Source organism: Vulpes lagopus, chromosome 22 (assembly GCF_018345385.1).
Source record: "Vulpes lagopus strain Blue_001 chromosome 22, ASM1834538v1, whole genome shotgun sequence".
NCBI lineage: Eukaryota > Metazoa > Chordata > Mammalia > Carnivora > Canidae > Vulpes > Vulpes lagopus.
In genome coordinates this window covers 10,489,960-10,513,406 of record NC_054845.1, presented here as the reverse complement: position 1 = coordinate 10,513,406, position 23,447 = coordinate 10,489,960, and the positions used below count along the sequence as shown (strand labels likewise).

General features: G+C 35.0%; 1 protein-coding gene and 1 non-coding gene across 4 annotated transcripts in view; both read left to right on the top strand.

Moving 5' to 3' along the window:
* The window catches only part of TRAK2 (trafficking kinesin protein 2), a 65,254-nt gene that overhangs the window by 24,678 nt on the left and 17,129 nt on the right, over nt 1-23,447 (top strand). The window contains exons 2-9 of one of the 3 annotated variants that reach the window (XM_041737128.1): nt 724-1,010; nt 10,269-10,463; nt 17,069-17,145; nt 19,195-19,311; nt 20,305-20,514; nt 21,384-21,462; nt 22,755-22,885; nt 23,336-23,410. In XM_041737128.1, coding sequence (XP_041593062.1) covers nt 920-1,010; nt 10,269-10,463; nt 17,069-17,145; nt 19,195-19,311; nt 20,305-20,514; nt 21,384-21,462; nt 22,755-22,885; nt 23,336-23,410 — 975 coding nt within the window. In that variant the 5' untranslated portion in view covers nt 724-919. The remainder of the gene's footprint in view (nt 1-723; nt 1,011-10,268; nt 10,464-17,068; nt 17,146-19,194; nt 19,312-20,304; nt 20,515-21,383; nt 21,463-22,754; nt 22,886-23,335; nt 23,411-23,447) is intronic. The other 2 variants (XM_041737129.1, XM_041737130.1) reach the window with 2 other exon arrangements.
* LOC121480852 lies at nt 17,217-17,324 on the top strand. The gene has a single exon (XR_005985119.1). It is a non-coding gene; the product is annotated as a U6 spliceosomal RNA (small nuclear RNA).

The following is a 23,447-nucleotide window of genomic DNA, read 5'->3' as shown; positions in this document are numbered from 1 at the left end:
AGAAACTATATTATTCCATATCATCTCCTTTGTCAGTTTATTGTCTGTAATTCTTGAGTTATTTTATTGGCTACTTTACGGTTTATAGTATACATCTTTAACTTATTGCTGTTTACCTTCAACAGATATTTTACTATTTCATGTATAATATAAAAGCCTTATAATAGTATATTTCCATTTTTCTCCTCCTCACCTTTGTGCAAGTATTGTAATATATTTTACTTCTTCGTATGTTATAGACCCCATGTCTATATTATTTTACTTTAAACAGTTGATTATCTTTGAATTTTTTTAACATTATTATAATATATTAGTAGATTGCATCTATTTCAAGTGAACAATTTGACATGTGTATATAATTGTGAAACCACCACCACACATCACAATAATGAACATATTCATCATGCCCCAAACTTTTCTCCTGTTCTTTGCTAATCCCTTCCCCAGCCCCAGGCAGCCACTGATCTGCTTTTTGTTACTGTAGATAGGTGTACATTTTTTAAAATTTTATGTAAAAAAAAAATTATGTAAATGCAGTAATAAACTGTATATTTTCTTCTTGACTCATTTCTTTTATCCAGCATAAGTATTTTGAGATTTATCCATGTTGTATGTTACATCACTAGGAAAGCATTCTCAGCGACAGAGATTCCAGGTAATTGGACTGCCATTATAAAAGAGCATACTGAATTCTAAAGTCACTTAATGTGTTCTTTGTTTTAGGTCATGACTCTCCAGGTATGATAATCACATGAGAGCACTCATTGCTGCAGGTGTCATTTGACTCATCAGAAAAAAGCTGTTTAAAAGAAAATATCTATGATCAGATCCATTTCGTTATTAAATGGCTTGATGGATTTCCTTTACTCTGAATCATACCAAAGCCGTGCTTGTCAACCAAAGCAAGAAAGGATCCTGCATGAGTCAATCACAGAATGCCATTTTTACGTCACCAACAGGTGAAGAAAACCTCATGAATATCAATCACAGAGACTCAGAAAGTATCACTGGTGAGTCCAGTTTGATAAATATTGAAGTGCTATTCCTAGTGTATAGGATCTGCCACATTGAAACCCTGGCCTCACTTTCCAGCCCGATCTCCTGAGAGACCAACTGAATCAGTCTTTCCTTCTCCTGGTCTCTTACTGAATTATCAAAATCTGCCTTTTGTGTTGTATGTTGTCCATGTCGGATTCTCCTTTACTGCATGAGCCCTGGTCAGCAGGAACCACATCATACTTCCCTTCCCCTTTTGTCTTTCTACTCATATCTTCCACAAAGACAGAGTTGTTTACCCTGCAAACACATGACAACAGTTCATGACATTTAAGAAGCTCTCAGGACCTATAGATTGGTTATTCAAACACAGGTACAGGCCTACAAGCCCTTTTCTGTAAGACCAAATCAAAAAACTCTGAACAACCCAGAGTTTTAACTTTGGCTATAAAATTCATTGGTCCACAAAACCTGACCTATATAGCTATTTCTAGACTTAGCCTCACTTAGTGTGAATGTTTGTTTGCTGAAAATGTACTAATGTATTTAAATATGGGATGTTGCTACAAAACCAAATGTAGTTGTTATAATCATACAGTATACACATAGCAGTACTTTTCTAAACTCCAAAAAATTCTGAAATCTATCCAAACCGAAAGTTTTTTCCATTTTTTAATTCAGCTTTATTGTAATCTCTTTATTAAGATAAAGTATGACCATTTTAAGTGCACAGTTTGGCTTTGACAATATATACACTCATGTAACCACTGGTACAATCAAGTTGTAGAACATTTTATTGCCCTCCCAAAAATTCCTTTGTACCCAGAGCCCCCTTCTCTCAACCACTGGCCCCTGACAACCATTGATCAGCTCTCTGTCACAATAGATAAAATTTGCTTGTTCTAGAATTTAATATAAATTAGTCTGTGTCTTTTATGTCTGGCTTTTTTTGTGCAGCAAAATGTTTTTGAGATTTATCCACATTGCAGCATGTATCAGTAATTCAATCATTTTCATTGCTGAATTGCTACAATTCAGTTCTGATGTTATAGCAGAAAAACACTCATAGACAATACATAAAAAACAAATGTGATTGTGGTCCAATAAAACTTGATTTACAAAATCGGGCAGAGGCAGTAGGCTAGAGCCTGCTTTGCTGACCTCTGTTCTGCAGCATCAACACTTGGTAATGTTAATGTTTTTGATCACAGCCATTCTAGTAGGTATATACTGGTATCTCTTTGTGGGTTTAATTTATTTTTCCCCGATGACTAATGATGTTGAGCATCTATCTATTCATGTGCTTATTGGCCATTTCTGGATCTTATTTTGAGTTGTCTGTTCAAATCATTTGCCCATTGTAAAATTTTTCTTACCATTGAATTGTAAGTGTATTTAGATAGAAGTCCTTTGTTAGACTTATGGGTTGCAAATGTTTCTCCTATACGGGTTTGGCTTTTCATCTTTGCTGTTGTTTATAAGTAATCTCCACACCCAGGGATCCCTGGGTGGCGCAGCGGTTTGGCGCCTGCCTTTGGCCCAGGGCGCGATCCTGGAGACCCGGGATCGAATCCCACATCAGGCTCCCGGTGCATGGAGCCTGCTTCTCCCTCCGCCTGTGTCTCTGCCTCTCTCTCTCTCTCTCTGTGTGTGACTATCATAAATAAATAAAAAATTTTTTAAAAAGTTTTAAAAAAAAATTAAAAAAAAGGTAATCTCCACACCCAATGTAGGGCTCAAACTCACAACCCCAAGGATCAAGAGTCCTGTGCTCTGCTGGCTGAGCCAGCCAGATACTGATGCTTTTTGAAGGGCAAAAGTTTTAAATTTTGGTGGAGTCTAGTTACTGATTTTTGTTTTTATAATAGTTTAGTTTTTTTGTGTTGCTTCTAAAAAATCTTCACATACTTCAGGATCACAAAGATATTCTCCTTTGTTGTCCTTTAAAAATTTTATAGCTTTTGCTTTTGCATTTAGATAAGTAGTAGCAAAGTTGCTTTACTTATTTTTTTTTTTCTAAAAAATTTTTCTTTTTTTAGATAGAGCACACCAGCAAGGAGGGGGGCGGAGGGGAGGGGCAGAGGGATAGACTGAGAGAATCTTAAGAAGGCTCCATGTTTAACACAGAACCCAATGTGGGGATTGATCTCATGACCCTGAGATCATGATCTGATCGAAATCAAGAGTCAGACACTTAACTGACTGAGCCACCCAGGCAGCCCAGCTTAGTTTCATTAGCTTTCTTATAGATTCCTTAGAATTTCCTTTGTAAATCATAATGTTGTCTACAAATGGTGACAGTTTTACATGTCTGTTCCTTTTCATTTTAGATGTGTTTTCTTTCTTTTCCTTGCCTTTTTGAATAGTACAAGATATCAGTATATTTTTTTAATAAAAATGAGGAACAAACATCCCTGCCATATTTCCAATATTAGAGAAAAGTTACAGTCACACTATTAATTTTCTTTAGAATGGCCTTTTTAAAATTAGGGGGTTGTTTTTCTTCTCCCAGTTGGATAAGAGATTTTTGTCATGAATGGATGTTGAATTTTGTCAAATGCCTGTTCTCCACTACTGAGATGGTTTCTCTTTCTTAGTCTGTTAATGGTGAATTCTATTGACTTTTTTATTTTTTCTACTTTTGAATTTTTAAACCAACTTTGTGGGGAAACCCCCCCTTAGCCATGATGTATTATCCTTCTGATAGATTATGGATTTGTTGTATTAATGTTTTGTGTGTATGCGTTGTGCCCCATTTATGAAAACTATTGGCTTGTACTTTTTTTTTTGCATGTCTTTGTTTTGGTATTGGAATAATGCTGGCCTCATAAAATGATTTGTAAAATATTCCTGCCTCTATTTTTGAAAAGAGTTTGTATAGAATTAGTATGATAGCATTTTTCATCCTTTTACCTTTAACTTACCTAAATATTTAAAGGACATCTATAGAGAGCTTATAGTTAGATCTTGTTTTTTTAAAATTCAGTCTGAAAATCTCTACTTTATAATTGGTGTGTCTAGATGATTTACACTTTTTTAAAGATTTCATTTATTTATTTGAGAGAGAGCAAGTGAGAGTATGAGGGCAGGTGGAGAAGGAGAGGGAGAAGCAGACTCCCTGCTGAGCAGGGAGCCCAATGAGGGGCTGGATCCTAGGATCTTGGGGTCATGACTTAAACTGAAGATGGCCGATTAACCAGCTGAGCCACCCAGGCACCCCTAGACAATTTACATTTGATATAATTATAAATTTGGTTGAGTCAGTAAATTCTGTACTACTATTTATTTTCTCTTTGTTCCACTTAATGTCTTTTTTTTCTTTTTTCCTGAGTTTTGGGTATTCATTTTCTTTTGTTTTGTTTAGGATTCCATTTTAATCCCACTATTGACTTAGTAGGTACATTTCTCATTTTTCTAAATGGTTGCTCTGTGTTTGCAATATGCGTTATTAACTTACTGCAGTACATCCTCAAATAACATTATACTATTTCATAAAATGATATCCTTACAACAATAATCTTCTCTTTCCCTCATCATTCTATATATTGTTGTTATGTCTTTTACATTTACAAGTTATATACATAATTACTGTTTTTACTCTAAATATTTATAAATTGAATAAATTGTGAGAATAAAAGTCAAATATTTACATACAGATTTACCAGTTCTGCCAGTTTTTATCTCTTTTTGTAGAGTGAACTCTGCATTTTGTGTCCTTTTTGCCTGAGGAAGTTTAATATTTCTTGTACTATAGGTCAGCTGGCAATATACTTGTCTGAAAAAAGACTTGTTTCACCTTTAATGAAAGCTGTTTTCACTGGTATGGAGTTCTGTGATGACTTTTTATATATTTTAATATTAGCATTCTATTGTCATCTATTTTGCATTGCTTCTGATGAGTTTATTCTTGTCTTTGTTCCCTTAAATGTAATTTTCCTTTGTCTTTCTCTCTGCTTTTTACATATTCTCTTGGGTTTTCTTTGTGTTATCCTGCTTAGAGTAGAGCTTCTTTGAACTATGGATTTATAGTTTTAATTAAATTTGCAAGATTTCAGCCATTATTCCTTCAAATAATCTTTTAGCTCTGTCTCTCTCTTATTCTGTGGCTCCAATTGCATATACATTAGACTGTTTGATACAGGAATCACTGATGACCTGTTCATTTTTTTCCCCAGTTTTTTTTCTTTATGCTTCATTTTAGATAGTTTCCATTACTATGTCTTCATGTCTACTGCTGTTTTTTTCTTCTGGAGAATGTCTAATCTGTTAATGTTATCCAGTGAGTTTTTCAATTTAGATATTGTACTCTATTTCTACTTGGGTTTTATAAAGATTGATATAGCTTCTGTTCTCTTTTCATCAAGTTTATGTTTTCCTTTTCAATCCTTGAGCATATTAATAATAGCTGTTTTTAAGTTGTTTACTTTGTCATTATTGGGCCTATTCCTATTGACTCATTTTACTACTGGTAATGGATTACAATTCGCTTATTCTTTGCATATTTAGTAAATGCTGAATATTTTGAATGTCACATTGTTAGATATTTAGATTTTTTGTCTTCCTTGGAAGACTTAAAATCTGTTCTGACAGATCCTTAAGTTACTTGCTAATAAGGTCCATACTTTTGAGGTTTATTTTTAATCTTTGTAATGGAGTTCTCTAGGTCACACTTTAGATCATACTGTACTATGCTTTCTTCTAGCATTAATTTAATCCTGCTAAGAGAAGCCATGACCTTTCTAAGATGTTTACTAATTATCCCAAATATTCATAAAGTTTTTCTCCAATGGCTAGATGAAATTCAGACCTCTGTTAGTCTTGTATAGGAGAGTGACATAATGTAGATGTGAAGAAGTAGAGGAAAATTTGAGTGTAATGAGGCCAGATCAATTTTGAGGCTCTTCAAGAGAAGCAAGAGGAATCCTTGAATCTAAATAGACACAATGTAGCTAAAAAGAAGTAGACATATGGAGGGAACATTTGGAAGTTAAAAGGTCATCAAGGAAGTTGTTAAGACTGGATAATCAGGAGAGTAGTAAATAGTACATTATCAAAAATACAAAAGCAAATAGAAGGAGCTAGTAGTCAAGGATATTTAATCTATTAAACCTTAAGTGTATATGTGTTTTTAAAAGTATCTTTATGAGTAGGGAATTGGTAACCTTGAATTTTCTCAGAATTTCATTAATGCATCTTAAAAGACAATTTCTAATTTAAATGGTTAGCAATTTTGTTAAACAAACATGTTGTGGGGTGAAGAGGAGTTGATAGGGAGAGAAACCGCAATAAAGATTTTTCCCCTAACGTCAAGAACATGGCAAGGATGTCCACTATCACACCACTGCTGTTCAACAAAGTACTAGAAGTCTTAGCCTCAACAATCAGACAACAAAAAGAAAAAAAGGCATCCATATCAGCAAAGAAGTCAAACTCTCACTCTTTGCAGATGACATGACACTATATGGAAAACCCAAAAGACTCCACCCCAAAACTGCTAGAACTCACATAGCAATTCAATAAAATGGCAGAATATAAAATCAATGCACAGAAATCAGTTGCATTTCTGTACAATAACAATGAGACTGAAGAAAGAAAAATTTAGGAGTCAGTCCCACTTACAATTGCACCAAAAACCATAAGATACCTAGAAATAAACCTAACTAAAGATGCAAAGGATCTGTATGCAGAAAACTGTAGAACATTCATAAAAGAAATTGAGGAAGACACAAAGAAATGGAAAAACATTCCATGCTCATGGGCTGGAAGAACAAATAATGTTAAAACATCTATGCTACCTAGAGCAATCTATACATTCAATACAATCCCTATCAAAATACCATCAACTTATTTCACAGAGTTGTAATAAATAATCCTAAAATTTGTATGGAACCAGAAAAGACCCCAAATAGCCAAAGGAATGTTGAAAAAGAAAACCAAAACTGAGAGCATCACAATTCCGGACTTCAAGCTCTATTGAAGTGCATGGTACTGGCACAAAGACAGACACATAGATCAGTGGGACAGAATAGAGAACCCAGAAATGGATCCTCAACTCTATGGTCAACTAATCTTCAACAAAGCAGGAAAGAATATCCAATGGAAGAATGACAGTTTCTTCGAACAAATGATGCTGGGAAAATTGGACAGCTGCATGCAGAAGAAGGAAACTGGACCAGTTCCTCACCCCATATACAAAAATAGACTCAAAATGGATAAAAGACCTAATTTTGAGACAGAAGTTTGTCAGAATCCTAGAGGAGAACACAGGCAACAACGGCTTTGACCTCAGCCACAACAAATTCTTGCTAGACATGTTTTCAAAGGCAAGGGAAGCAAAGACAAAAATGAACTATTGGGACTTCATCAATATGAAAACTTTTTTTTTTTTTTTAAGATGAAAACTTTTGCACAGCAAAGGAAACAGTCAACAAAACCAAAGGACAACTGACACAACAAGAGAAGATATTTGCAGTGACATATCAGATAAAGGACTAGTATTGAAAATCTATAAAGAATTTACCAAACTCAACACCCAAAGAACAAATAATCCAATCAAGAAATGGGCAGAAGACAGGAGCAGATGTTCTTCCAAAGAAGGCATACAAATGGCCAACAGATAAATGAAAAAATGCTCAAACTCACTTGGAATCAAGGAAATACAAATCAAAACCACAGAGATAGTACCTCACACCAACCAGAATAGCCAGAATGAACAAGTCAGGGAACAGCAGATGTTGTCAAGGATGTAGAGAAAGGGGGAACCTTCTTACACTGTTGGTGGGAATGTAAGCTGGTGTGGCGATTCTGGAAAACAGTATGGAGGTTCCTCAAAAAGTTGAAAATAGAGTTACCCTAAGATCCATTGTACTACTGGGTGTTTACCCCAAAGATATAAATATAATGATCTGAAGGGGCACCTGACCCCCCATGTATATAGCAACAATGTCCACAAGAGCTCAGATGTCCATCAACAGATGAATGGATAAAGAAGATTTGGTGTATATATATATATATGAAAGGGACTACTTCTCAGCCATTAAAAAAAAAAAAGAAATCTTGCCATTTGCAATGACATGGATGGAACTAGAGGATATTATGCTGAGTGAAATAAGTCAATCAGAGAAAGACAGTTATGATATGATCTCACTCATATGTGGAATTTAAGAAATAAAACAGACGGGCACCTGAGTGGCTCAGTGGTTGAGCATCTGCCTTTGGCTCAGGTGGTGATCCTGGGGTGCTGGGATCGAGTCCCACATCAGGCACCCTGCATGGAGCCTGCCTCTCTCTGTGTGTCTCATGAATAAATAAATAAAATCTTTAAAAAAACAAAGAAATAAAACAGAGGATCATAGGGGAAGAGAGGAGAAAGTAAAACAAGACAAAATCAGAGGGGGAGACAAACCATAAGAGATTCTTCGTCATAGGGAACAAACAGGGTCATTGGAGGGGAGGGAATAGGGGGATGGGATAAATGGGTGATGGACATTAGGGAGGGCATGTGATGTAATGAGCACTGGGTATTATATAAAACTAATAAATCACTGATATCTATCTCTGAAACCAATAATGCATTATATGTTAATTAATTGAATTTAAATAAAATTAAAAAATAAAATGTCATTTACACTAAAGATTTGTTAAGCAATTAAAATGAAAGAGGTATCCTCTAAAAAATAAAAGACAATTTCTAGGAAATAAAAATTCTTTTAATGGATGTTAAATTTTGTTGTTTCCTGAATTGCTCACAACCTATTTTTAGCTCTGCATGTATTTATAGTCAACTTCTTTTCTTCCAAGTATTACACTGACAATCTTGTATGTGATATATTTATAGCAGGAAAAATTTGGATGATCACATGGAATTTGTAATAATAAATTTGGTTGTGTTTTTAGGGCTTTTAAAAAGACCTGCTAAAGGTTGAGAGCTTCTTTAGAACCATATTTAAGATTTTAAATGTACCTCATCTTTGTAATTATTTAGTCATTGCTTGTCCTGGGTAAAGATGGGGGATGTGATGTTGTCAGCTTAATTGTATATGATTTAATAAAGTGTCATTGTTAAGGTCAAGTAGTAGAAATTTATTCTTTTAAGATATGGTTTTTAAAAATGAACTTTGTTGGGATGCCTGGGTGGCTCAGCGGTTTAGCTCCTGCCTTCAGCCCAGGGCATGATCCTGGAGTCTCGGGATCAGGTCCCAGGTCGGGTTCCCTGCATGGAGCCTGCTTCTCCCTCTGCCTATGTCTCTCTCTCTCTCTCTCTCTCTCTCTCTCTCTCTATCTCTCTGTGTCTCTCATGAATAAATAAATCTTTTTTTTAAAAAAAGAAGAACTTTGTTGTTCTTTGCCAGAGTTAGAATATGTTTCTTTGTACTACCCACAAAGGAAATACCAGATCTCTTTATAAAGTGTGAGGGTTGATATGACATCCTGTATTTTCTCTATTCTAGGCATGTCAAAAGGGTAAATTTACTTTTTTTGCAAACTGCTGAATTTGGGAAGTGTTAAATGATATGCAGTATTTGGAACAGGAAGCCAAGAGCAAACACATAAAGCAGAAAAGCCAAGTGTGTTCAGAGATTTGTATGCAGGAGGTAGCCAGAGGTGTGTGGCTGAGAGGGTAGTGATGTGAAAGGTATTCAGGACTTCAAAGGTACCACATCTTCAAAATAAAAATGATAAAGTACTTATTCTAGTACTGGTGCTGGAACACTGTGCTGAAATGTTAACATTACTGGTTAACATTTAACCAATAAATGTTAATTTTTTATATCTAGCTACTGTGAGAATATACCAAAGTGCAATTTTTCCAAATTTTGAAGAATCTTCCCACAGAGTTCAAAATCTGTTATTAAAGAGTATGTTACTTCATTCCTTTTGAATTAGCTATTTTCTGTTGGTTGCTTGGTGTTGCCTTTTTCCCCCAAGCATATACGTTATTTAAGGTCAGCTCTCTTTTAAGCAACACTAAATAGACTGATAAGGAGGAAATTTGTTCAAATTCATTTTAATTTTTAAAAACATAGTTATATTTATCAAGCAGTATATTTTTAAATTCATGGTATTATTTTCACTATAAAAGTTTTCATATTAAAGAAACAGAAAGGCCAACTATAGTATCAGTATATATTAATAAAAATGACTGGAGAAATTCTCCTGACTACCATTTCTTTGGTTACCCTACTTTTGCAAACTAATTTCACTTGATGTTTTCTCTGTAGCCTAATAAATTGGAATATACTGGATTCATTTACATGGAATCTCCTTTTTAGATGTCTGCTCCAATGAGGATCTCCCTGAAGTTGAGCTGGTGAGTCTGCTAGAAGAACAGCTGCCCCAGTATAAGCTAAGAGTAGACTCTCTCTTTTTATATGAAAATCAAGACTGGACTCGGTCCCCACACCAGCAGCATCATGCGTCTGATGCCCTCTCTCCAGTCCTTGCTGAAGAGACTTTCCATTATATGAGTGAGTATTTTTTATCCTTTTAGAGTTTGTCCATTGAAATAAAGATCCTAAGTATCTTGGTGTCGACTTTTAAAGCATTTAGTATCCCTAGCCGTTGTTTAGTGTATACGTACTTTAACTCAAACTGGTTTCATGACGCAAAGAGATGATCTGTGTTATGTCTAGATGCAGCTGGTTTGTCATTCTTATGACTCTGAGTGTTTGTGGTTGCAAGCAATACTCAGATGTTTCCATTTCTCCTTTCTTTTATTTGATACTTTTCTCAGACTAAGTAGAAAAAGGAACTTTAAAAAAAAAGTAGTTGAAATTTTAAGTTAAAATTTTAATATCCCTTTATATCTTAAAACATGTATTATCTTAGTAGTTTGATATCTGGAACCATCGACTATCTTACTTTATTACATTTCCTGTTAAACACAGTCACAGGAACTAGGTCAGTCATTTAGAAGCATGGTTTTTAGATACATAAATAGTTTTAATAATTAAAGTCTGGAGATCTTTTTGCTTTTGACCTCATTCCAAACATCTGTTTTCAGGCTGAGCTAACTTTTTTTTTTATTAATTCACTATAAAAATGTGTGCATAGTAGCTATTTGGATAGATAATAAAAATCTGTAAGTTCAACATTGATGTTTGTAAAATTCTTTTCATTTGAATTATATATGACATTGCATCAGTTCCTAGACATTTTCCCAGTGAGTGTTTCAGTGTCTTTAATGATTGTTGTGAAATACTAATTTTAATAGTAATCCTTAACTTGCTTTTAATAGTAGGTTTCCTAGAAAGAGGTTACTTACTGTTCAGGGGGGAAAATTATAAACATTGAATTGCAATATCAAGAAACCCAAATAAAACTGTTTCTGCCTCAATAATTCTTATAAGTAGCTGAATATTAAATTAAAGCTCTTAAATTTGAAAGTTTTCTTAACTTTCAAATTTGAGAAGTTGCTTGCATGAGATTTTCTGGGGTTTTTTTCCCATATCTCTTTGTTCTATGATTTTTAAATTTGTGAGAAGAAAATTCAAACTGAAATCTCATCAGGTTAAATTTATTAGTTCCTGTCATTATTTTGATACAGTGGCACAGGAAGTGCCCCTTTAGTTTACTTTTTCTTTGTCATATATGCCACTAGAGGATGGAACTATAGCTAGAAAGCTATCTTAGATCATAATTTCATGGAGTTACTTTTAGGAAGAATTTTAAGTAAAAATAAACTTCTTTTGAAAATAAATGATAATCAAATTCTAAAATATTTGGTTTTCAGAACTTTATACAAAAGTTCAAGGAAGCAATTTAAAACTTAAGATTAATAAGATGTTACAGATTCATACTTCCAGGGTCCAGAAAACTGTCCTATTCCTTTGGTCTAAAGGTACTATTTTCACTTCAACAATTTGAAAATTGAACTCTATAAGATATACTTAAGATCATGAAGCAAGTAAGCTAGGATTGATTATAATTGGTGATTATAATTGGTACACTAATGCTTAATCTCTGTATTGTACTTAAAATTTCAATGTCATTTTAAAGGTATCAATGCTTTGGTTAACAGTTCACTCAAATACAAATAAACTTTATTATGAATTTGCATCTTATGAATGTAAAAGATAAGTGATTTACTTTATTTAGCAAATTGATGAGTGTTTTAAAAGGCAAGATACAAAACATTCTCGGACCCTTTCCAACAGTTTTCTATCCTTTTGAGATGTCAGGACCTGTGGTTCTGAATGATTATTATGTACCCTGACAAGCCATCCCAGGGTTTAGCTCCCTGGTACTATTTCAGCCTCTTCTTATCCCTACTTCCCTCACATACCAGGAGATAGTTGTTCTCCTTAAAATGAATTTTTACAACTATTAAAAAGAGGTGGCACAGGCAGAGGCACTTTCTCTCTTACATAACACAAAGTAGTTGAAAGAGCTGTAAAAAGAAAAATAAATTTAGAAGGAAACATGGGCAGGGTTTTGGGTTGGGAGCCTACCTCCCATGGATGAAAGGATACCGGATATTCTCTGAAGCCCCCACCAAACCAGAAAGAGATTGTTTACTTTTAAAATAGAACATTTGAGAGCAGTGGGTGGGTCAAAAAAAATTCCATCCTACTCCCTGCCATATATAAAATTTAAGATATTCAAAGAACAGATCATTTCAGGATTTTCTTAATTTTATTAAGATAGAAACCCAAGAATGAGCTGTGGGGGTGAGCAATGCGGTCAGAGCACATCATAACAGAAGGTACCATTTGTTCGCGTAAAGGCTAAAAATAGAAGTCTGATCTGCCTTTCAGGGTATTTTTTTATTTGGGAATAAGGGATCGCCTGTACCCTTTATAAATGCATAAGAAAAAAGGGTCGGGGGTTGGAGGCAATGTTTATTTAGTCTCTTAAGTTTTAGTCTCTTAAGTTTAGTTTCATCACTTGGGAACTTGTTAGAAATACAAATTCTTGGGCCTCCACCCCAGATCTACAGAATCAGAAATTCTGGGAATGGGGCAGAGCAGTCCATGTTTTAACAAGTCCTCCTGATACTGATGCACACTACGATCTGAGAATCATCAGTATAAAGCATTGTCAACCAAAGCTATTTGGCCGTTCTTAGTGATGTTAATTGGAGAATTTAAGGAATTACAGAGGGTTTAAAATTTGGGAGAGAAATACAGTTATAGAAATAATTACTTCTGGTTATACTTTTCCTCAAAGTCTGCCCTCAAAAATTACTACTTTATACTGGCAGGAAAAGAAATATAACTGATGATGTTCAGAAACCATCAACCATAAATCAGATCATGAGGTTAGCATTTTTATATTTCCTCTCAACCAATTACACAAAATAATTAAGTTAGATACCCCAAGACATCTATTGAGTATTATCCATGGCAGAATTGAGAAAATTGTCTCACTCAAATCATTATGTGTAGGGCTTAATTCTCCCCAGGAGCCCTGTTGAGGAAGGCCTGTCCTAGACAGTTTATATCATCAGACACCTTCTTTTTCTTCTCAGTTCTTTTGAAGGCAGTTTTTTATATTGCAGAAATATTCTCTGTATTATAGCAGCAAGAGCAGCCGTCACTTCTTTGGGGTTAAAACTGTAAGACCTGTCTAGTTACCAGGAGCTTTTGTGGCTTTTACTGTGCCACGTGGGTGGTGTGTGTTTCGGTTTGGGTTTTTGTTGCTTTGTTTTTGATTTTTTGCTGAGAGAGTTGGAGAGATTAGAAGCCATTTTCAATTTCAGTAATTGTAGTAAAAACTTGAGATCTTGAAAAGGGGCACATAAGAGAACTATCAAGTACCATCCTATATAAATTACGGATATCAAAATGGATTATCATTGGCCCTTCCCATCCTGAAAAAATGTGAGATTGAGTTGCCAATATGAAATTATGCAGAATTAGAACTTAAAGTAAGAATTAGAAAGGATTTATGTATATTCTACCCCCCCACCCCGTATTTTTTCAGGAACATCAGATTCCCCAAATCTTACACCAAAAATGTTGAACATTAATTAACAACCTTTGAAAATCAACTTGCAAGGATTGTTCTGTAAAGATGTTTATCATCTCTCCTAATATATAAAAATTTTTTAAGAGTTAGGAGTTTTGAGTCTGTAAACAAGGGACAGGACACTGCTAATTTCTGTACTACATAACATTTTTATTTTAACAGCTGAGAACTGAAGGGAAAATAAGATTTGATAGAATTGATTATAATAAAATCAGTCTGCTTGGCTCTGCATTTGTGGTTACAGAATTACAGTGAAGAATTAGTCTCTCACTTTGGAAGCATTTAGTCACAATGCCTAAATGCCAAGAGAACATTTAAGAGCTTTGCCCTGAGTACTTTTGGAATCTTCCCAAGCAGCCTATCTGCCAGAAGCACTGTTGAAGAGAAGACAGAACTGATTAGACTGCAAAGAGAAATTCATTGCATTTTTAAATACTTTGTGACTGACACACATTGCTTGAGCTGCTCTGTGCAATTGAGGTGTCTCAGCCTTTGGGGCTCAGTAGCATATAGACTCTTTGACATAAAGCAAAACTGGAGAACTCTGGTTGCATTATCTAACTTCTTTGCCATAATATATCTTTAAGCATTTGAAAATTCATTTTTGCTTTTTGAAATCTCTGAAAAGAGCGGCTATTTTTCTAATGCAAAGATAACATTTATTCTTCATGGAAAATAAGCAAAACACTAAAAAGAAAACAAAAGATCAACTATAATCCCTGCCCAGAGATAACCACTATTAACATTTAAATGTGTATCCTTCCAGCCTCTCCTATATTTATATGTATAAGATATGCTCACGATTTTAAAACAAAACTGGGATCTGTGTTGTCCTATAACCTGCATTCACAGATGGATACTGGTTATTTCTTCAGATAAAGGCCTTCTGATCTTGGTGGAACAGTGAAAGAAAGAGCAGAATGGTGCAAAGAGCCTATTACTGAGAATGAGCAGCCCAAAGTTTTTATATGACCTTGTGAGATAGGAGTTCTTATCACCTCATTATTATCCTCACTATTGTTAGTTTCTCCTCACTAAAACATGTTATATTCTAAACAGTTCTTTTCTGTATGATGGTGTCCTTTATTTTCTTTTCACTTCTTCATGCACAACTTGTAGCTCACAGCTCTTTATTACATTCTTAATTTACTGGTTACTTCAAAATAAATTTACCACTTCACCTTCAACTCTGGTTGATCCTGTAATATAAACTATGTTAATAATATATTGTTTCAATTAGTTTTATAAAAACAAACCGAGTCTCTAGGATTCCTGGTTCTTGCTTCGAGTGTTACCTCTGAATTGGTAGTTTCAATTGCTAGCTCCACACCAGAACACTTGGGCATCTTTTACTGTGTGTGCCCTGGGGTTCCTCCAAATCAATTAGAGTGTAGAGATGATACCCATCCCTTTTCTGCCTTTTGGCTAAAATCAGGTGTAGAGATGAGATCCACTACCTTAGGTAACATTTGGGTTTGTAACCATGGGTGGTTTTCTGTAATTAATTTAGAACATAGATAGGATTTAATTTTTTTCTTTTGGTCTCATCTTATTGAGACTGGAAGTAGTGGAGACCTCACACTCTAAATAAATTGTGAAGATTCCTTTGGCCCAAAACCCTGTTTCCATTATCCCTGTGGTTAAATTACGGGGGGCCAGTTTTTCTACTTGTAAATATAAATCCTTTGGGGGTAAAAATGGTTTATCCAGATCTCTTTAGTTTTCCATCTCCTATTACTATCAGCTCAGCACTTTGTTTTACTTTTAGCTAGGATAAGACTGTCGTTAATAATTAAGTTCTAGGTGATTCCCAGTTTCATTTCAAGCATTTTTGCTAGGAAGAAAATAAAAAGCTCAAATAAAAGTAAAAAATGTCTCAGGGTGTCTTTTGGGTAACCTCAATGTTAAGATGGGACTAAGGAACTACAGGTGACTTAAATAATAATGTCTGCTGCCAGTACAGTGCATTATTTACAGAGAATTTTAAATCAGGGCTATTTCATACCTACCAGCTGTGTTTAAAGAATAGTGACTATAAACAAACAAACAAAGAAACAAACAAAAAGAGTAGTGACTATAAACAATTATATGACACTTAGCAATAAATACTGCTGATTAGAATTATCGTATTTCATCCTCCTAATGATCCTGTGAGATGAGTGGTATCACCTCCATATGATGGAATAGGAGTTTAAGAAGGGCTAAGTTCTCTCAAATTTGTAATTCAGCTTTTTTGCTTTAAAGCCTCTTAGTTTTTCACACTTCAGGGCAAACTAATAATAAAATCAATCTAAGTCAAACACAGATCCATTTTATGTTGTGTACTCTAACATTAAAAGATCCCTCTTTTAGTATGCATCATTAGCTTAAAAAGGTATTGCTTATTGTGACTGTGGAGTCATTAGGGTCATACGAGGCATTCTCTTTGGAGCTATATTATACAGTGCATTGACAGTTCCTGAACTTAATGCAGAAATACTGGACTTAAATTATGCAAGTAATAGTATACAGTTTATCTTATAGCAGAGGTCTAGATATGATGGAAATTTTCATAAAGGGTTTTTAATTAAGCAAAAGAAGATTATGCTTCATAACAGAACTGCAAAAGTCCTACAAGTTCGTTACTTATTTATTCATATTAGTTCATGTGATAGATGATCACAGATATTTAAGATAATTACAACAGAATTCTAATTAAATATATTTGTAATAGCATAATCCCTCATTAATTTGTCCCTCAGGAATTTTAATTTAGGGCATAAAACAATTGGTGATTTAATCCATTCTTTAGGCCTGCAGTCTCTAGTGAGAGTACACCAAATTTCTAATCTTACAGAGGGAAGAGGAGATACTCAGGAAGTGGTTATCTTATGATCATTTGATAACTTTCTTAATTCACTGTATGATGTACATTTTGTTTGTAAGAATTGATCTATTTCATGAGTGTCTAATACATAAACATTTCTTCTTTCACATACATTTTTATTCTCCTGAATGGGATTTTGTAAAAGCCTGAGTTTGTTGCTAACTTGTAAATTTTATGAATATTTAAAAGTTTCTGTTATCTCTAAATACTATAAACAGTTGTTTTGAACTGTCTCAGTTCTAGGCACAGACAGGGTGGAGCAGATGACCAAAACTTACAATGATATCGACATGGTTACACACCTCCTGGCAGAGGTAAGAATATATCTTTTTTTCTCTAGTACAGAAAGCTAAACCTTGACAATCATTTAAAATCTATCAAGTTTGTGCTCACTTCGACAGCACGTATACTAAAATTGCACTGATACAGAGAAGATTAGCATGGCCCATGTGCAAGGATGACACATAAAATCTATCAAGTTTGCAGATCAAATGAAAAACAGTGATGTCTGTGTTCTGGGTTATTTTGTATTATAAGATTGTTATAAGTGGACTGGCATTCCAAAGTAGGATGGTTCCTGAAGTTTATTGTCAGGAAGTTTCAGAGGGTTTATTTATTTATTTTTTTATTTATTTATGATAGTCACACAGAGAGAGAGAGAGAGGCAGAGACATAGGCAGAGGGAGAAGCAGGCTCCATACACCGGGAGCCCGACGTGGGATTCGATCCCAGGTCTCCAGGATCGCGCCCTGGGCCAAAGGCAGGCGCTAAACCACTGCGCCACCCAGGGATCCCCAGAGGGTTTAATTTTTGTTGTTGCTCTTATGATGGTGCTGGCTTCCCCATCCTAGAAAGCTATCTTTAAAAAAAATTGGGGGGCTCCTGGATGGCTCAGTCAGTTAAGCCTCTGCCTTCGGCTCAGGTCATGATCCCGGAGTCTTAGGATTGAGTTCTGCATCAGGCTCCCTGCTCAGCCAGGAGCCTGCCTCTCCCTCTCCTCTGCCCCTCCCTCCTTGTGCATGCTTGCTCTCGCTCCTTCTCTCAAATAAAAAATTTTTTTTTAAGTTTGGGTGTGTGTGTGTGTGTGTGTGTGTGTGTGTGTGTGTGTGTGTGTTTAGATAAACCCTTGCTGTTATCCTGGAGCAAAGCTGTCCTTTCAAGAAGTAGGTCCGTGGCAGATCAATACCAGCAGTTTGCAGCATCTTCTTTTTTCTACTTTCAGTTTGGACTGTTATTTGAGTTCCATTTGTCCATGACATTTTTACTGTGTGTGGTAAATCTCTTCCAATTGGCATTCTTAGAATATCTCCTTATACTTCAACTACAATTGATCTTAAAGAAACTATCTTTCTCCTCGAAGAACCCCTCCCCTCTCCCTCTCAGCTCCCTAGACTGATTTTGTGTATGCCACGTAGGCTATATGGAAACTGAGATAAGTGGGTCCTGAAAATTTGGAGATAATTCATCCACCTGGTTTCATGTGTTATAAAATAAAAGGATAGAAGCTTAATTTTATTTACAGTGATTAAGTGGAACACATCCATGCTCATATGTATATAAAGCAGCTAGAGGTATATTGACTGTTTTCATCCTACAGAATACAGTCCTCACCACTATCACATAGGTGGGATTCCTACACCCTTGCTAAGTATCACCATTTATATAGAAGGAATAACTCTTGCTTTGCTTGGCTTTACTCTAGGCCTCCCTGCATCATTACCACTGACGGTTTTTTTGTTTTGTTTTGTTTTTACCACTGACTTCTTTAGACTCCTTTTTTTATGCTTTAGCAGAACCTATAGTCTCAAAACTTCTAGTCTGTTATCCCCTCTTTTTTATCTCACATTATCATTTTTGCAGCAGTTGACAATAGGGCTCTTGTTTATGCTTTCCTTTAAGCCTCTGACTGAATGCATAGAAACTCTATCCCAATTGGAACTGTTTTCAACATAATACTGTATCATTACCATGCTTAATAGACAAATGCATTCAACAAATATTTGTTGGGCTTTCATTATGTGCCAGCCCCTAGCCTCAGTTTTTAAAGGCTATATTGATTTTTTAATTCCCCCAAATCATAAGTTTAAAAATTGGGTTGCTTGATCCTAATTAATAAGGTGATCAATAAATCTCACTTGAAAAGAAATGCTCTCTTAAATCTATAACTGGTAGCCATCCATTTGATGAGCACATATTAAACACCACTTGTGTATCAGGCCTTGTGTTTATTTGTGATAGCTGGACATTAAAATGAATCTTGATGCTTTCTAGGACATTGCTTTTGAGTTTAGCAAAACTGAAGAATTTCTAAACTACCATTTAATTTTGTTTGTACTCAGAAGTTGTATTTGGTATTTTAACAGAGAGATCGTGATCTGGAGCTAGCTGCTCGAATTGGACAAGCTCTCTTAAAACGGAATCATGTCTTGTCTGAGCAGAATGAAGCTCTGGAGGAGCAACTGGGACAAGCCTTTGATCAAGTAAGTCATTGGTCAAGCATGAAATAATTAGTTCTTGGTCAACGAAGAAATTTTTTTTTCCGGTGCCCCTGAAATAACAGGTAGCTAAATAACACCAGTACTTGTTGACTTTGTTGGCAACAATCGAACTAACCAGTAGAGAAATGAAATGTTATTATACAGAGGAGTGCTCATGTGACTCTACCTTAGTCAATATAACAGGCTGTGTTCAGTACCTACGAAACTAACACCATGCTTAGATTCTAACACTTTCTCCTCCTCCCTTTACGTAGACTTCCTTGGGATCTTATCTTAAATTTGTTTTGAAAAAATAACCCTAAATAATAGATACCCAGATGAAGTATCTTTATTCAAAAACCCAAACAAAAGGAAAAGGAAATTTTTGAAAATGTATTTATTTCATGCAATAAATATTTTTAGAGAGAACTGATTTATTCTTAACCTGAATGGTTACATTTAAAATTTGCTGTTGTTTGTTATTATCTGGTTTCATTTTTATTTTATAAATGCATTGTGTTTAATAACATTTGAGCCTTTGTGAAAATATTTATTTTACAAAACTAAAGTTAGAAAGTCATGCAGAGTTATATTTAACTTAAAAGCTTAAAAATATGAGCCTTTATTCAGGATGAGACTTTGAAGGAGAGGTCTCTACTGACAGTTTGCAGGTTCTTCAGTTTTGCTTTGTTTTTACGTATGAATGCATCATTATCTTACATGAAATTTTCTTCCTACATTCTTATTATATAGAATATAAAAATTGGCTTTTCACCTAGTATTGAAAAAGCTACATTTGTTAACACTAACATTATGTCTTAAGTATCTGAGGTTTGTTATTCTCTTTTTAACACTTGTAACCTTAATAAAATCTAGCAGCTAGTTTTATGATTTTATTTTATGGTGAGAAACGATTGCTCCATGAATTAAAAGCAATATTATATGTAAATAATGCAAAATAAAGAACATCTTATAAATCAAGCCCTTTGGTTGCAGGTTAATCAACTGCAGCATGAGCTGTCCAAGAAAGATGAATTACTTCGAATTGTCTCCATTGCTTCTGAAGAGAGTGAAACTGATTCCAGCTGTTCTACACCTCTTCGGTTCAATGAGTCCTTTAGCTTATCTCAAGGTTTGCTACAGTTGGACATGCTGCAAGAAAAACTCAAGGAACTGGAAGAGGAGAATATGGCCCTTCGATCCAAGGTACATTCAACCTGATTCCCACTTTCCTTTTACCTTAAAGGCCACAGATTTAGATCCATGTAGTATTGAGGTAAAATATGGCATAATAAGTATTTACTATTGATATTCCAACAAGGGGGTGACAGCCAAGGCATGTGTATTTGCCTTCCATTGTCCCTTAGATCCCATTCATTGACAAATAGATAAGCAAACTGATAGATGAAATAGAGAGTCACACCATGGAATATATATCTTTTTTTTTTTAATATATATCTTATGGCGTTTACACAAATAATTAAATGATTAAAACTATGATAAGAACTGTGTTGGAGGGATCCCTGGGTGGCGCAGCGGTTTGGCGCCTGCCTTTGGCCCAGGGCGCGATCCTGGAGACCCGGGATCGAATCCCACGTCAGGCTCCCGGTGCATGGAGCCTGCTTCTCCCTCTACCTATGTCTCTGCCTCTCTCTCTCTCTCTCTCTCTGTATGACTCTCATAAATAAATAATTAAAAAAATTAAAAAAAAAAAAAAAAGAACTGTGTTGGAAAATTACAGGGTTTCTGGAACTTACATATGGGGGAGAATCAAAGTCCTACTTAAGTAAATGACATTTTATCCAAGCCTAGGATTAGCGAGCCAGAAAAGTAAGGGGGAGGGGAACCATGTGAGGGTGGGGGATGAATAGGCATGTATAAAGGCCCTGAGAGGAATGAAGGGGAGATATTTATTATATCCTGTCGCATATCTATTTTAGATAAAGCTTTTTGGATTTTATGTTTCCTTTTTAACTGATGGACTTTTATCTTCAAATGAGCATTGAATGTTTTTAAGTGAATACTGTAAAGTCATTGGAAGATGTTATCACAGACTGATTTTTTTTTTCTTAAAGGCTTGTCACATAAAGACAGAAACTATTACCTATGAAGAGAAGGAACAACAGCTTGTCAATGACTGTGTTAAAGAACTTCGTATGTATTAACACATTTTATTTCATAGTTTTTGGACAGTTCTCTGGTGACATTATCACCAACTCAGAAAGTAAATCAGTGGTTTCAGTAGAGACATCTCAAGAAACAATTTTAAGTAGTTATTGAAAATCTTGGAATATCACATTGAGCCCACAACTCTAAACAAAATACCATATGTACTTTCAAGAAGTATCTTTATTGCAAATTGCCATCATCTTTTAAGACCTAGTTTTCTTATCAGTTTTAGCACATGAAAGGAAATGAAGCTTTCAATGAGTATTAAGTGCAGTTGTATGCTCTGTAACAGCCTATTTTGGTGCGATATTGTTAATTTAAAATGATTTTTAAAAATGAATCAGAAAAAGGCTTTACTGGAGGAAGATACTTAATTTCTCTATAAATATATAACCTTTTATGTTGAAAGAGAAGATATGAAACATCATACCAATTCATCTGGGCTATGGGTGTCAGAATATGATAGCTTAGCTACTGAAATAAAATTAGTTCAATGTTAGAGTACCAGAAGGAATGTCACTTGAATCTTCTCCATCAGAAGTTCATTACACACCTCTTAGACTTTTAAAAACAAAAGAGGAAATGACTTGCCCAAAAGCTTAGATCCCAGTCTTCTAGCTTCTTATTGCCATCCTTTGAAATGTTATAGAGCTTTTGTCAATTTTAAAATAGTTTCATCTAACACTGAGAAATAGTTTTGCCATTTGTGTTTGATGTCAGAGTTTTAAATGCAAGATTTACTTCATGGAATTCTAAAGTTTCTATTCCATATGCATGTAAGAATGCTAGGCTCTAAGGATTGCATCAGAGGCCTTACTCAGTTTGCAAGGTATCCCAGAGAGTCTCTTATGCAGAACCATTTCCACAGCTTTAACAGATTGTGACTGTTTATTTGGAAATGTACGTTTGTTGTTTAATTTTCATTGCTTGCGGGGTATTATTGATGTCCCTGAAGGGTTTTCAGAGACATAAATGAGATGTTGTTAGAATTTGCAAACATATGCAATTCGCCTTCTTGTCCTGCATAAAGAAAAAGATTGAGGCAAAACTTCTAGCTTGCTTGCCTTACAGGTCACCTCTCAGCATTAGCCTATTTCAGAAGAATCTTTATTTTCCTCTATTCAGTTATTTGGGTTTATTTTTCAAATTTATGTTAAAAATCCCTTCATGATATAGTCCCCTGCTTGTTACAAAATAGGACTTAGCCTATAGGAAATAGTTTGTCAAACCCTACTCTACATTTTTATTAATTTTTAAATTTATCTTTTGTTTCCCAGGTGAAACCAATGCTCAGATGTCCAGAATGACTGAAGAATTGTCTGGGAAGAGTGATGAACTGATTCGGTACCAAGAAGAGATCTCTTCTCTCTTGTCTCAAATTGTGGATCTTCAGCACAAAGTTAAAGAAGTAAGTTCATTCATTCATTCATTCAGCAGATGTTTCTTAAGCACTGCCCTAGTATCATACACTCTGCAAAGTGCTAGATACATTAAACAGAGCAAGCAAGCATGCTCCCTACCCCTTTACCGTGCTTTAGCCTGACTGCTGGTATGGTCTTTCTCTGTCATGAAATATGAATAACTTCTTTCAAGTTACTATTTGTCCCTCTGTCAAATGGGGTTAGATTTTCCTTAGAAAACTAAGATATGAACTGGTGACTTATGCTCATTGACATCTGAACACCTTAATAGATTTTGTATTCTGCCCTTTAATAGCTCTTATTTGGCTTTTGAAGGATTAGCTTTTTATAAGCCTCTAGACCATACTCCTGAGAGACACTCTTAAGATGTCTTTAAAAAGGGAAAGTAGCCCATATTTTATATGGGAAGGCTCATTTTTTTTTAAATATGTTGTTAGCATGTGATTGAGAAGGAGGAACTGAGACTTCACCTACAAGCTTCCAAAGATGCCCAAAGACAACTGACAATGGAGGTAATCAAATTTTCCTTTATCTTGTGTAATATTGGGG